General features: G+C 37.9%; 1 protein-coding gene across 12 annotated transcripts in view; it reads left to right on the forward strand.

Annotated features, from left to right (window-relative positions):
- LOC121986419 (B3 domain-containing protein Os07g0563300-like) overlaps positions 1–11497 on the forward strand; it is a 28836-nt gene extending 17339 nt beyond the window's left edge. For 6 of the 12 annotated variants that reach the window (XR_006113402.1, XR_006113403.1, XR_006113406.1 and 3 more), the window contains exons 4-10: positions 4511–4692; positions 5335–5411; positions 5887–6251; positions 7276–7377; positions 8329–8442; positions 9607–9674; positions 10660–11497. Coding sequence is in view for 3 of the 12 variants with exons in the window: in XM_042540365.1 (XP_042396299.1) it covers positions 6144–6251; positions 7328–7377; positions 8329–8442; positions 9607–9674; positions 10660–10742 (423 nt within the window). In the remaining 9 variants the exon portion in view is untranslated. The other 6 variants (XM_042540365.1, XM_042540364.1, XR_006113401.1 and 3 more) reach the window with 5 other exon arrangements.
- Positions 11498–12219: the final 722 nt, after the last annotated feature.

The following is a 12219-nucleotide window of genomic DNA, read 5'->3' on the forward strand; positions in this document are numbered from 1 at the left end:
TCCCAAATGGTCAAGCCCACTTATCACAATGTTCCATTCGATTATGGAACAAAATCTAGGGCTAGGAAGACCATCACCAAGGTCACAAGGGGAGTCACCCCTAGAGTTGATCTTGATGAGTCCCAAATGACCAAGGCTTCAAAGCCTAGGAGGGTTGCTAGGGAAGTCATCCCTAGTGAATACTTAGTGAACCCAATGAGCTCCAATAGGTATTGGGTTTCTAGGAGCGTGATTTCATCACGCTAGATGAGTTAGGGTGTGCCAACCTTACTTGACTAGGTAGTTAACCTAATCATGGAAAAATGTGGCACTTTAGGATTTTTTCAAGGTATAATCAAGCCTTGAAAATGAAATTAAGAATTATTCCTAAGGTGATTAGGATGTGCCAATCTCATTTGAGGAGTTTTCTAGGATCAATCTAATTGGCACATGGTGATCTAAAAATCTTTAGTATATGATTTTAGGTCTATTACACTTAGGAATATAGAACCTATGGAAAAATGATCAAAATTATCAAAAATGGCAACTAAGGCTAGAATTAGGTATTTTCTATACCTTTATGTACTATTTGCCATATATTGTTTGTCATATGCCATGTCATGACATCATATTTAGTTTATGATCATTTAAAATGTCATGATAATGCTTAGGTTATCTATATGTCATGCTTTATTTAAGTTTCATACTTTATGCCATGACATCATGATATTGGCACATGTTTTCATTTATGATATCTTTTTATGCCATGTCATCATTTCTTGCATTTATAATCAATGAAATTGATCTAAGGATAAACAACACAATTTGATATGGAGATCAAGTTGTTGTTTTAGAAAATGCATGATAACTTAGCCTAAGATAACCTAAACCCATATCTCACATCAAAATTGACTTGGATGTATTTTATACACCTTAGATGTGTGTGAGATATTAGGATCATGAGTTAGGATCAGGGTGTATAGTTCTTGTACCTAGATGAGCCTAATTCGAAATTGGGGATCATAGGGAAAGCTTATGTACAAGTCATGTACATATAGCCCTAAGATTGTGGTCCTAAATTAAAAGGTTTAAAATCATTTTGAAATTGGTTTGAAAAACCTTGATGAAGCTTTTCTAGTGATAGCATTCATCATTGAGCAAATTGATACAAAGATGAGTTAACTTTGAACTATTTCAAAGACTTTTGAACTTTGTATCAAGATTTGAAAATGGAAGTTATTTTCATAGAAAACTATTTTTCCTTGATAGTATATGGTATGAGGAATGTATCCTCAAAATTTCACAATTTTTCGAATTTTCTGGAATTTGTTGTGAGTTTCTGAATTTCGGGAGAAAAGAAATCAGAAACCGCCTGATCTGAACTTGGATCGGTCACTGGACCGATCCAGAGGCTGGATCGGTCCGGGGACCGATCCAGGGAAGATCTGATCGGTCCGTGGACCGATCTATCTATAGCCTGAAATTTCAGCTGTGGGAGTTGAGTTTCGGGTTTCTAAAGGTTTGAAACTCTCAAGACATTGTTGGTGCAATGGTCGAGGGGAGTTGACCTTGGGGAGTCTTAACTAATTGTCGAGGGAGTTGACTTTTAGGGGAGTTTTACTCCTTAAGACTTTTGAGGATTAGTGATATGGGATTGTCACTAAGTTGAGTGTTGAGTTTAGTATCGAGGGAAATTAAGGGTTTCAATGAAAGGTATAAGACTTTCATTAGGAAGAAACTCTTGACTGATTCCCTCTTTTGATGTGTGTCAAAAGGGGAGAGATGTCCAAAGGGGGAGAGTGTAGGTTTTGGAAGAATGTTCAAGGAAGAACATTGGAAAACCTAAGTTAGGTTATCGGGTTAACCTAACTTGATTTTGGATTTTGTCAAATATCGAAAGGGGAGATTGTTGGTGCAACCTTAGGTCAAGGTTGACTGGTTGACTGACTCGAGTTGACCGACTCGAGTTGTGTTTTGATGTTTGTGATGTTTGGCGAGAAGAGAGTTGTATTCTTGATGTTTGAGAGAATAGGTGTTTGGGAGATTGTAGGTGCAACCTTAGGTCGAGGTTGACTGGTTGACTGATTCGGGAAAAGTCAGCGGTAGCTTGGCGGGAAAGTCAGTATGGAGACTTGGCGGGGAAAAGTCCCGTGAGTGAAGCCGGGTGATGAGAAGTCACGGTGAGTGAAGCTGGGTAGTGGAAAATCTGGTGTGTGAGCGGTGAAAATCCTAGTGGTGAAGCTAGGTGAAGGTGAAAGTCACGGTGAGTGAAGCCGGGCGTTGAGAAAGTCTGGTGAGTGAAGCCGAGCGAGGAAAGTCTTGGTGAGTGAAGCCGGCGGTTTGGAAGTCCCGGTGAGTGAAGCCGAGGAGTGGAAATGGTGAGTGAAGCCGGTGAAAACCCTAGTGAGTGAAGCTGGTGAAAGTCTTGGTGAGTTAAGCCGTGCAAGGGAAAATCCGGATGGATCGAGGGTGATCGGACATCCGGTGTTGAGAAGTCCAGTAGGTCGAGGGTGGCCGGATGCTTGACAAAAAGTCCAGGGGAGTGAAAGGTGGTGACACAGTGAAGAGTCTTAGCAGGTCGAGGGTGGCCGGATGCTAAGCATGATGTACCAGTCAAGATTGACTGGAGGTTGGTGTGGGAGACTTGGGACTTTGGTTTGGGGAAAAACCAAGCTCGGATCGATCGGTGGATCGATCCGACTATTTCTCGATCGGTCTGGTGACCGATCGGATAACGATCGATGGCTTCGAGGCTCTTCGATCGGTGCGAGACCGATCGAGCGAGCCAACTCTCATGAAGTTGGTGATCGGTGCAGGGACGATCGGCCTGAAACTGATCGGTCCACGGACCGATCGAGCACGATCGATGGCTCTGTGAAGATATGGCTGATCGGTCCGGGGACCGATCAGACTAGAGCCTGATCGGTCCCATGACCGATCGAGAGGCTCTGGCCGAGGGTGGAGCCTGATCGGTCTAGGTCCTAGCCGTTGCGACACAACGGCTAGTTCCTGTGTCTTCTTCTTCGCAGGTTATAAAAGGAGATCGAGCCTCTGCTTCTACTAATTCTTCTCTCTTCTTTCGACTGAGCTGTTGGTGTGCTCTTGAGCTTTGCTGAGTTCCGAAGCTTCGTGTGAGCTTCTCCGACTGGGTTCCTGCTGTTGTAGGCGTCTCGTGAAGTTGCTGCTTCAACCAGTCGACGAGAAGGCAAGCGTGTTTGTTTTACATTCATATTGTCTTGTGCTTCTTTGTATTTTGTGTACTTCTATCTTGCTGTTGCAAGAGTTATTGTGGCGAGGTTTCTCCACCCACAAGGAGTATATATTAGCCGGTTCTCCGGGGACTCATCCACCGACGGATTGATAGACTTCGTCCACCTTACGGACACGCCGAGGAGTAGGAGTTTCATCTCCGAACCTCGTTACATCGACGCGTATTGAGGTTTGATTTCTTGTCTTCGTTTCTTGTTTTTATTTCCGCTGCGCTAACCCTAGTTTGTAGAAAGAAACGCGAAGATTTGGGGTCGGCTATTCACACCCCCCTCTCTAGCCGCGATCATCGATCCTAACAGGCACAACCCCGGTATCGGGCCTCGCGGTAGCAGAGGTGTCGTGTGACATAGCAGCCGTCGTGAAGGGTCGCGCGACCTCATGACTGCTGCGGGAGGTTAACGTGTCCTCGACGTCTGCAGCGGAGGCGTTGCGCAACCCCGTGTTTGCCACGGAGGGGTGGCGTAACCCTGCGTCCGTCACGGAGGGGTCGCGCGACCCCCGCGTCCGCGGAGGAGGGGTCGCGCGACCCTGCGGACGCAGCGGAGGGGTCGCATGACCGCCGCGACTGCGTCGGAGTCGCGCGAACCCAGCGGCTGCGTAGTTGCGCAATTTTCTTGTCTCGCGCAGGGGAGTGGCAGGGTGTTTTTTAAATTAAAACTTAAGTAAATTACTTTAATCAACTCCTAGGACTTTATTAAACTCTAATAAAATTAGAAAAATAATTTATTTTAATTCTAAAAGAATATAATAAAATTTTCATTTATTTATTTATCTATTTTCATATTTATTTCCAGATTATTTTTATATTTTATTTTTAATTAATATATTATATATTTAAAAAATATCGAAACTATATTAGCACAATATGATACGATACCGAAACCGTATCATTTCGGTCCAGAACTGAAACCTCGGCAGGGGTCGAGATTTTAAACCATGGTCCAAACATCTGTCAATTGAAGGTGTCTTTTTGTTTGTGTGACATGGTTTATGTAAAACCTTTGTGGTGATTTTCTTTAGGTGTCTAGTTTTATTTATAAATTTAATTTGTTACAATGGCCATGCTAACAAGGTTAGCATAACTTGATGTTTTTTAGATGCTCTCTGACGCTGCACCCTTTATTATTTTACTCAGTGATCACATGCTTACTTTTTCTGTATGCATATAAATTTGGTCAATAGTCAATTAGCGGTTGAAAGTTTATGGAGAACAAAAAAATTGTAGTGACTTTTAGTAATGTGAGTGACTGTTACAAAACAGGCCTACTTCGGTACTTCCCTGCAATTTCTCAGCCTGAAGGGCTTCCACTGAAAGTTAAGGATGCAAATGGCAAGGACTGGGTGTTTCAATTTCGTTTTTGGCCAAATAATAACAGTAGAATGTATGTTTGGGAGGGAGTTACACCTTGCATTCAGGCAATGCAATTGCATCTGGTGATACAGGTATGGATTAAACTTTCATGAAAGATTGTTTAGTTTGGAGCATCCTCCAGGTTTGAAACTGTTGTATCTATGACATTTTCTGCAGGTCTATTATAATCTATTGTGTCAAACTAAACCTTTTCTTGGACTTCTGTACCCTTGGAAGCCTATAGCCTTGGATGCCCATATAATTTAGCATATATTTACTTTTTCCTCTACTATGACTGCTGTGGTTTTGGATTAATGGGGAGTGATGATCTCAAATTTTCTTAGCATCTTAATAAGCATGGTTATCTATTGATGTGACAACCAGTGTCGATGGCTTTTTTGAGAATATTATAAATTGCTCTTTCTTTTGTTTTATCTCCCAGGTAAAGTTCTTTTTTGATGCAGTAGTATATTAAGACTTCCATAGTATTTTACTTTAAGGGTTCTTGGCTATATCTATGGAATTAACACTGCATTTACTCACCTTGCAATGTGTGTATATGATATGTCTATGAGCTAGCTTAAGCAAACGTGAATCTACTAGTATATTTCCATCTATTTGTCTATGATATGAGCACATACACGTGTGTGTAGCTGCGTAAGAGGATTTAATATTTATGGATGTCTGTATAAATAGCATATCTTGTTGCATATACTTATTATGTGTCCCTGCAGTGACATTTAGTCGTATGGATCCAAAAGGGACATTGATTATGGGTTTCAGGAAGGCTTCCGGTGCCTCTAATGAACAGGTCCGTAGGGGAAAGACTGCTCTGGAATATAGAACTATTTAGATAAATTTTTTATAGTGCTTAAATTTTCTATTGCCCTTTAAAGGCTTAAAAATTAATATTATTTTTCTTGCGGGTTTTATCAAGCATTCAATGTTCAAGTTTTTGATTGAGCATGGCCTTTTCTTTCACAACTTCACCTACTGTTGTTATGATATAACTTCTCTAAGCATACCTGTTATTCTACAAACTACCCATTAGTGGCAGAGGTGTCATTTTACTTTAAATTTCTAGAATCGTGCTCATTGGTACATAATACGTGCTGCAATGTAGAAAATGAGAACATCATTTTCTTGAATACATATGTTGTGTAAAAAAAATGAAGGGCATTGATTAATGTCTTGTTCTGTCCTTGTAGTCTTTTTGTTCCTTTTTATTTTCGTAGGATTTTTTACATTGTTATGTTTTGTTTTTTTTCCTTCAAATTCATTGACAGGACTCGCAAACACTTAAATCTGGCAATGATTTTTCATCACCTCCAGAGGCCGACTGCAAAATCACTGCTAAACATCTCAAAGGCAGTATGGAAACAAGGAACTTGGCCAGTACAGTAGGAGCTGCTCTAAGTTTGCAAATGAAGGCCTGCTACAAAAAGATGGGCTTAGTGCTAAGTCATCACAGGGCACTAGTAGAAGAAAAGGTGGCAATCTTGGGTCTAAGAATAAACGTCTAAGAATTGACAATGAAGACTCCATGGAATTGAAACTGACATGGGAAGAGGCTCAACAGTTGCTCTGTCCATCTCCTAACTGTGTTCCTGATATTGTTTTGGTTGAAGGTCATGAGTTTGAAGAGTACGAGGTATTTTACTTCGCAATATCCTACAACCTTCCTGTTGTATCACTTTTTTAAAATTCTTGTTAGTAGTTTGTGAAGTATCTTTGTGTATTTTGTAAAGAAAAAGGTGTAAATTTAAGAATTCACACTATCAACTCCCTTATCCATGTCGATAACTGCCGCTCCAAGTTGGACTTGGACAAGTCCTCCATCGACCATAGAAAAAAATCTAGAAAGAGTTTTGTCGGGAACCTAGATATGCACATGTCAGATAATTATACCTAAGTCCCAAGTAATATATAATACAACTAAGAGAAGCCTTCCTTTGAGAAATCTTTTGCATGAGAATCCAGTACAAGTCTACAGTGATCATCATGTAATTGGTTGATCCAGAAATTAGGTGTCATTTAACTTGTGAGATTCCTATCTTCATCTCAACTTTTTCCAATTAAGTATTTGTTCATATGAAATGTTTGAGCTTTCTATCTTCATCTGAACTTATTCCAATTAAGTATTTGTTCATATGAAATGTTTAAGCTCATACTACAATTGGCTAGATAATTCTATGTTAGAACTAGTAGTTTAGCAGTTTTAGTTTCTAGGTTGAGCAATTGACAGCAAAACCATACTATATTGAGTTGATCATTCCTGAATTGCAACTGGCTTTGGTTTTAAAACTTCTGTGGATTAACAAGCTATTGGCTGTTGAATTAATCAGTTCTTTATTGGCATTTTGACTTTAGTTCAACATCAATCATCCCACCTGTCTTTTTAGGAATATGTATGGATAACAGTTATGTTAAAGAGGTAATTCTTTTGTTTTGCATTGACATTCTGTGCAGTGATTTTTCTCTCTATACAACTACTGCGTTGCAATGTCTGAATATCATACATGACAAAAGACTTTCCAATCACTTAATGTGATCTAACACCAATCATGGATTATATACTTTCTTGTAGTTGATGTATTTTTTTTTCAGCCAATTCAGAGTAGAACGTTCTTGTTGTCTTATATTCATTTATTTGACTTGTATATCAATTCCTTCAGGGAATGTAACATACCAATGTGTTTTTTTGGCTGATGTGGCTGATCATGACAGGAAGCACCAGTATTTGGAAAGTGTACATACTTTGCTGCTAACCAAATCAGGTAACCTATCCTTTTTATGTGCATCTCTAAGGATGCTAAAATCCTTCATATTTAGATTTATTGATCATGAAATACCATAGGGCTTTCACTTGTAGTAGATAATTTTGATCCACTTCTTGTTGGCGTACGGATAGCAAAGTTGATAATGATTACTTGCATTTCCTGTTAAATTGAGGCTAGGTAACTCTCTATTTAAAAGACTTATGTAAAAGTATGTAAAGAAGCAAGGCCCTTACTGTTTTTAGAAAATATAGACACCAAGATATACAAATGACTCTCATAGGTGGTGTGCATCGGGACAATGTTGCTATCTTGAGGTTTTATTTGTCTTATTCTTCAGTCTCCTTTCTTTTTTTTCTTCTCCCTCTATTTTCTCCATGAGTGTCACCTTAGGCAACAATGCTCTCTGAGATGGACTCTTTGTTATTTCTTCTAGATTCTTCTCTGATCACTGTCTCTTCCTTGAAATAAATCGGTATGCATGGAAAAGTTGCTAAGATATGAAAACTTTGTTACATTGGCACAGCTCCTAGTGTCCTTGTATATGCCTTAACACCAGGTTACAGAAAGCTAATTCTGTACAGTGTAGAAGTGTGTAGGCATTCATAGAAAAATAAAAATAAAATAGAAAATACTAATAATCAGGAACATCTAGCTGTAGCTTTCTATAAATAAGAAAAAAAATAGATTAAAATGGAATGAAAGCATCCAAGCATTCAAGTATAATAGATTCTCTACCTGACAAATTGAATCAATTAGAGTTGAAGTTATGAAGATTGAGAAAGAATAAAGAGATTCTAATTAATATTATTAAATTAGAAGTGACTAAAAAAAACTTAGGTTATTGGCATATAACCTGATATAATGTTCAGTGACAGTTAAGGTCTGTCTAGCCTACCTCAATTATTTTTGACTCACAATTTCTTTGGCGTGGTCATTGTCGTACAACAGTAAGAACTCTCAATGGGCTCAATGTGAAGATTGCTCAAAATGGCGTCGACTGCCTGTGGATGCACTCCTTCCATTTAGATGGACCTGTTCTAACAATACATGGGATCCTGAAAGGTGATTTAGGATGTTCTAGTTCCTAAACTAGAAGTTTAGTGACTTTGTTTATGCCATTTAAAAGCTGGACTTGATACTGCAGAATTTATTGATAATTATTCCCTACTCATTGGGAACTTAATACAGGATGACAATTTTGCAGTAATATGTTAATAATGATCATTCCGCATGTGTTTGACCATCTCAAATTGGTATTTACAGTGCATTATTTGTATATACAAAGATGTATCATCAATAGAATGTTAATATTTACAGAAGAGTTATCAATTGAAGATCTCAATCTTCTAGTGCAACCAACAAGATCAGTGGCCTCATTGACATATCATCTGTCCATGACAGAACTTGGATGTCAATTTAACCTCCCTGAATAGGGACCTGCAGTTTTGCAACCCAACTTGACTTGTCCAAACTAGCTATATCCCCATCAATGTCATGTTAATGTAGGGAGCATACTATAATAGTTCTGATCTGCCATCCAAGGAGGATGGAGTGGAGTATATGATGTTTCACCTCCCTGCACACTACATTAACTCAGCTTTCTCTACCTATGAAAATGACATTTTTAAAGTCTTTGTTTTATCTATATAAAAGACTGAGCATGCCCCATGACAATTTAATCCTCGACAGTAGTGTGCCTATGGTGAGCAAAAAACTTTGATGATATATATTTCTTACACACAAAAGGAGTCATATCATTTAATCTTTTTCCTTCATTTTGGAGAAATTGGAATTTTACTAGCCCATAGAGTAGACTCTTTCCCTGTAGTCAGGTAGGTATCCAAATTTCAAAATGCCATGTATTTTAAGAATAGGTAGTCTATATTCACTTTTCTACATGAAAATACATTATGAAGCTGTTTATGTCAACTTTTTGAGGCGTGCTACTGGAAAATACACTTCCTAAAATTCAACAGATGGAATTATAGAAAGCCCTTGGAGATGCTAGTTTTAGATCAAACAGGTAATTAACAAAATCGAATTACAATGTTTACTGGACACTAGAAATTATGCATTCATGCTGGGCCTAGTTATTTTATTTTGAATTCTTTTATATTCATTGAAGGAGGTATATTATCTATGACATGCTATTGTTTGAAAGTGCTAATGTTCTCATATCTGTTCCAAAATATTGATCAATGTGCGGCTTATTTCTTTTGATTGTAGGTCTTCATGCTCAGCTGCTCAGGAGTTGAGTTTGGAGCAGCTGGCAGAATTAATCCCATCTAAAACAGGTATCGATTTCTTCATAATAAATTTTCTAATGCTAGGACTTATTGGTGAATCAATATGTTAATTTAAGCATTCCTAACTAGGACTAATATCTATCTGTAGGTCACTAGTCTTACATGATGTTTTACCTTCCTACAACGTCCATTGACTAGCAATAGAGTAAAACAGAAACATGAGATAGATCAAGTAACTATTGGCCTCATTTTGTATGGGAGTTCCTTCTCCCTCCTATTTGATTTCACAGAAATCAGAAAGAAACATGTTTTGGTTGCCTTCCTTTCTAGGATCAGGGATTTAACAAATTGAAATTTCTTTGTTTATTATTACTATAAATCCTATCTTGCAGATGACATTCATAACTCTGTTAAGACTCTAGATGTTCAATATTGCCATTGTTTGGTGTTTACTCAAATTTTTAAAAATTTATTGCATTTGGAGGGTCCTCCCAACACTTGATAGATATTTAAGTTATATCTTAATGATCCTTGTGACTTTATTTATTTTATTTTTCATTCTAAATTTTGAGTGTTCTATGTCATCTTGGTGAGATGTCTAATGCAATAGTAGGGTATACTAAAAAAATAAATAAAAATGACAATTTATTATGTTTTTGCTTATTTCATTTTCTCCTTGGATGCCAAACATGAAAATTTTCTAGGTTTACCTTTTCTAGGAGTAGTTTATCTCATAATCCTCTTGTTAGAATTTTGTTCATGAATTTTCAACTTAGATTTTGCACTTGGATACAGACACACATAAAAAATCGAGAGCACTTCAAAATTCTAACCAAAGTGCATTTGCCAGCATCTCTACCAAATTTCTTTTTGATAGAATTGGAATTAGTTGTGATGTTTGTAATGTGTGGTTGATCATAGATTTTGAAATTTCAGTTCAAAAGCATATTGCTAACATACACTGGTCCATTGTTGTTTTTTGTTTACTGAATATCCAAGTTCATAATCCTCCTCTTGGCATGCTTTGACGCAGTTGATGGGTATCAAGCATCTACACATTCCGAAACCATACCATTCTGGTCAAGAATGAAACGACGACATAGAATAATATTTTAAACTTTGGCCTAAACCAACAACAAAGCATCCAAGGCATAGGCCTGGGTGCACATGTATTGTTTGTATACAGCCCCCAAGCGGCAAGGGCCCTAAGCACAAGCAAACTTGCACATGCAATGTATGCCTCACCGTCAAGCGAAGGTTCAGGACACTCATGCTAAGGCGTGAAAAGCGCAAGTCAGAGAAGGATGCTGAAACCTCAGTGAAGCACCAGAAAAAACAACCCAACCTATTGCTAGAGAAAACACAAGTAGGAAATAAACCATCAAAAACAAGCACTCTAGTTGTGAATAATTCCCCAACCAAACCAATCTCAAAGGAGGGAATTAGTGATGTAGCACTCGAGAGCAAAAGACTATCTCCTCAGATTGATTTGAATATTCAACCAGAGCGGAGGAAGAGCCATCGCCAAAATTTGAGAATGGCAGCATGATGAGCCTTCTCGCAAATACAACAACCTAAACACCTCCAGATGGGTCAAAGTGTGTGAGATGATGATTCTTATGGGGAACCCAGCCATTTTTGCAAACCTAAATGTAGATACACTCCTATTCTATACCCTCCAGGATGAGCCAGGAAGTTGTATTCCAGTCCGGGAACAAAGCTCCAGCATTCATCCCGAGTTGTATTTATAATTGTTGGAATAAAATCCCCCCATTGCTTAGTTTTTTGAGCTACATTTGATGATATGTTCTTTTTTGCATTCATAATTATTATTGTAACCATTTGCAAGAAAAGATCTTTGCTGTTGTAAAGGGCAATACTTCTGAATGTATGCAGTTGTAGAATTTCCACACTCAAAATAGTGGAGCTCGTTACCAGAACTAATGACTCCAGGCATTTGAGCTTATTTTATTGACTATTTTTAGTTACTTGTTCTACGTGTTCAATCAACTCTTTCAGTTCTGTGATTTCTGGTTGCAATCTCATTCCAAACTGGGTTTATCAGTCTGACTAGCTTTTACATCCCTATTTGAATATTGTTCACAGAGAATTTCAGAGTTATGGATGGATAACATGATCTCAATAGTTGAGATTGGGATCCAATTAAATTTAGTATAGTGGTGGTGGGAAGGGGAGCTTTGACGTAATGGTAAAGTTGTTGTTTTGTGATCAAAAGATCACTGGTTCAAATCTTGGAAACAGTCTTTTGTAAAAAAAAATAATATAATAATAATAAATAAAAAATAGAGTAAGGTTGTGTATAATGGATTCTTCTCCAGGATCCCGCATAACAGGACTTTATGCACGGGCTGCTTTTTTTTATAGTGGTGGTGGTGCTGCTGTGTTTTTGTTTTGCAGCTTTTACTTAGCAAAAATTCTAATTTTTTGTTTCAGCCAAGTTTTCTATCTAGTTTAAATAACTTAGGTATAAATAATAGTGATCTAATATGTTAAATTTGTATTATTTTTTATTTTAAATATGATATAGGCAATTTGAGATTACAGGAATTTAGATTGTGGCTTTTTTTTATAT

The sequence above is a fragment of the Zingiber officinale genome, chromosome 5B (assembly GCF_018446385.1).
Source record: "Zingiber officinale cultivar Zhangliang chromosome 5B, Zo_v1.1, whole genome shotgun sequence".
In the NCBI taxonomy this organism is placed as follows: domain Eukaryota; kingdom Viridiplantae; phylum Streptophyta; class Magnoliopsida; order Zingiberales; family Zingiberaceae; genus Zingiber; species Zingiber officinale.